At 36.3% G+C, this 1768-nt stretch overlaps 2 protein-coding genes across 2 annotated transcripts in view; one reads left to right on the top strand and one right to left on the bottom strand.

Annotated features, from left to right (window-relative positions):
* Positions 1 to 1562, top strand: part of LOC132169022 (probable serine/threonine-protein kinase PBL28) — a 2134-nt gene extending 572 nt beyond the window's left edge. The window contains exons 2-5 of the mRNA XM_059580110.1: positions 110 to 464; positions 834 to 949; positions 1199 to 1459; positions 1542 to 1562. Coding sequence (XP_059436093.1) covers positions 110 to 464; positions 834 to 949; positions 1199 to 1459; positions 1542 to 1562 — 753 coding nt within the window. The remainder of the gene's footprint in view (positions 1 to 109; positions 465 to 833; positions 950 to 1198; positions 1460 to 1541) is intronic.
* A 97-nt stretch (positions 1563 to 1659) lies between these two features.
* Positions 1660 to 1768, bottom strand: part of LOC132169021 (cysteine-rich receptor-like protein kinase 3) — a 3189-nt gene continuing 3080 nt past the window's right edge. Inside the window, exon 6 of the mRNA XM_059580109.1 lies at positions 1660 to 1680. Within this exon, the coding sequence (XP_059436092.1) occupies positions 1660 to 1680 (21 nt within the window). The remainder of the gene's footprint in view (positions 1681 to 1768) is intronic.

Here is a 1768-nt window from a genome sequence, read left to right as displayed (position 1 = left end):
AGTCATTAATTTACTCATCTCAGATTCAGTGGTAAAACCTCTATTTGCAATCTTGATAGCGATCATCACATTAATGCTGATTATTTTGCTGATAAAATATTTGACCAAGAAGAAGCCTCATAAAGCAGTTCAATCGAAAGTGAATGCAACTACTTGGTCTGGCCTCTATACATTCTCAAAGGCGGAGATCGAGAATGCCTTAAATTTTGGCAATGAAAAAATATGCCTTTGGTGGGGAAGTGCTGGCCGTGTCTATAAAGGTGTTCTTCCCAGTGGGCAAGTGGTGGCCATCAAGCACATAAATAAGAGCAACATCTCCGATTCGTTTAAAAGGGAAGTTGACAATCTTTCAAGGGTTCGGCATCCAAACCTAGTTTGTCTCTTTGGTTGCTGCGTCGAAGATGGCGAGCAATATCTTGTGTATGAATATTGTCCAGCAGGCAACTTAGCTCAACATCTCTTAAGTAATTCCCTCTAACTTCAATTTTTTTGTTTTTTTTTTGGTTTTTTTGTTTCTAATGACTTGAAACCCCTTTAAGGTAAGACCACTTTGTGACCTATTCCTATAAGGTAAACCTAGGATACAGGACCCCGCTTGCAAGAACTGTGTATTGATTGAGTGAGGATTCGAACAGTCAATCTTGTGGTTGATGAAATTTGTGATCCTAACTCATCTCATAAAATCGGTTCTATAGGAGAGGATGCTAGCTAGGGAGAGGATGTCTTTTGCACCCTACAAAAGTCTTGGCAGGAAACAAAGCTCTAAGCAATGCCCTTTATGTGTTAGGATGAAAGAAAAATGTTATTATTGTCTTTTATGTCTTTATTTTCAGGAAAAGATACCCTTTTAACATGGGATATAAGAGTTAGGATTTTAAGAGATTGTGCGCTTGCACTGAGGTATCTTCACCATTACATAGATGGCTGCATTGTTCACAGAGATATTAAGGTACATGCGCTTCTTGTAATTTCAAGTGATGTAGTAGTGAAAATCACCATTAGATTTTAGGTAGATTTCACATCAATGGTGATTTTCATCGCTACATCATGAAGTAAATACTTGAAAATATATGTAGCATTTCTCATATCTGAATTATATGTGACTTTTTCCATTTCTTGTTTTTATTATGTTGATAAATTTGAAAGAAGGTCATTTTGATGTAATTTAACAAATCTTGCATGCATGGTTACTTCTTAGCTTACGAACATCCTTTTGAGTGACAAGTTGGAACCCAAGCTATCTGATTTTGGTTTGGCAAGACTGTTGGGGATGGAAGAGACCAAAGTATTCACTGATGTGAGAGGAACTATAGGCTATATGGATCCAGAATACATGAGCAATGCCAAATTAACATGTGCTAGTGACATTTATAGTTTTGGCATTGTTGCTCTACAACTTCTATCAGGACGAAAAGTAATCGAATTAGATCTTGATGCTAGAGATCAACTGACAAGAATGGTAATTTTTTCATGTGTGCTTAGAGTTACTGAACGAGTTGGATTGGGATACTCATTAATTAATTATTCAAAATTCGTACTAGCAATTTGGACAGATAATATGAAAGAAAGACCCTATATGAGAGTCTGAAACCCATCTGTCGTGCGGATTGAGATCCCCTAGAGTTCCCTTTAAATTTGAAATTCTTAAATTCATAAATTTCAGCCGTCTATTTCATCTAACTGTTTAGAATAAGCTAGATTTCAGCATTTAATGAGAAAATAACTAAACCTACATTTGCTTGAAGGTAGCTTCCTCATTAAATGTTCC

The sequence above is a fragment of the Corylus avellana genome, chromosome ca2 (assembly GCF_901000735.1).
Source record: "Corylus avellana chromosome ca2, CavTom2PMs-1.0".
NCBI classification, from domain to species: domain Eukaryota; kingdom Viridiplantae; phylum Streptophyta; class Magnoliopsida; order Fagales; family Betulaceae; genus Corylus; species Corylus avellana.
Note: the sequence above shows the minus strand (reverse complement) of the source record. Positions and strands in the feature narration are given on the sequence as shown.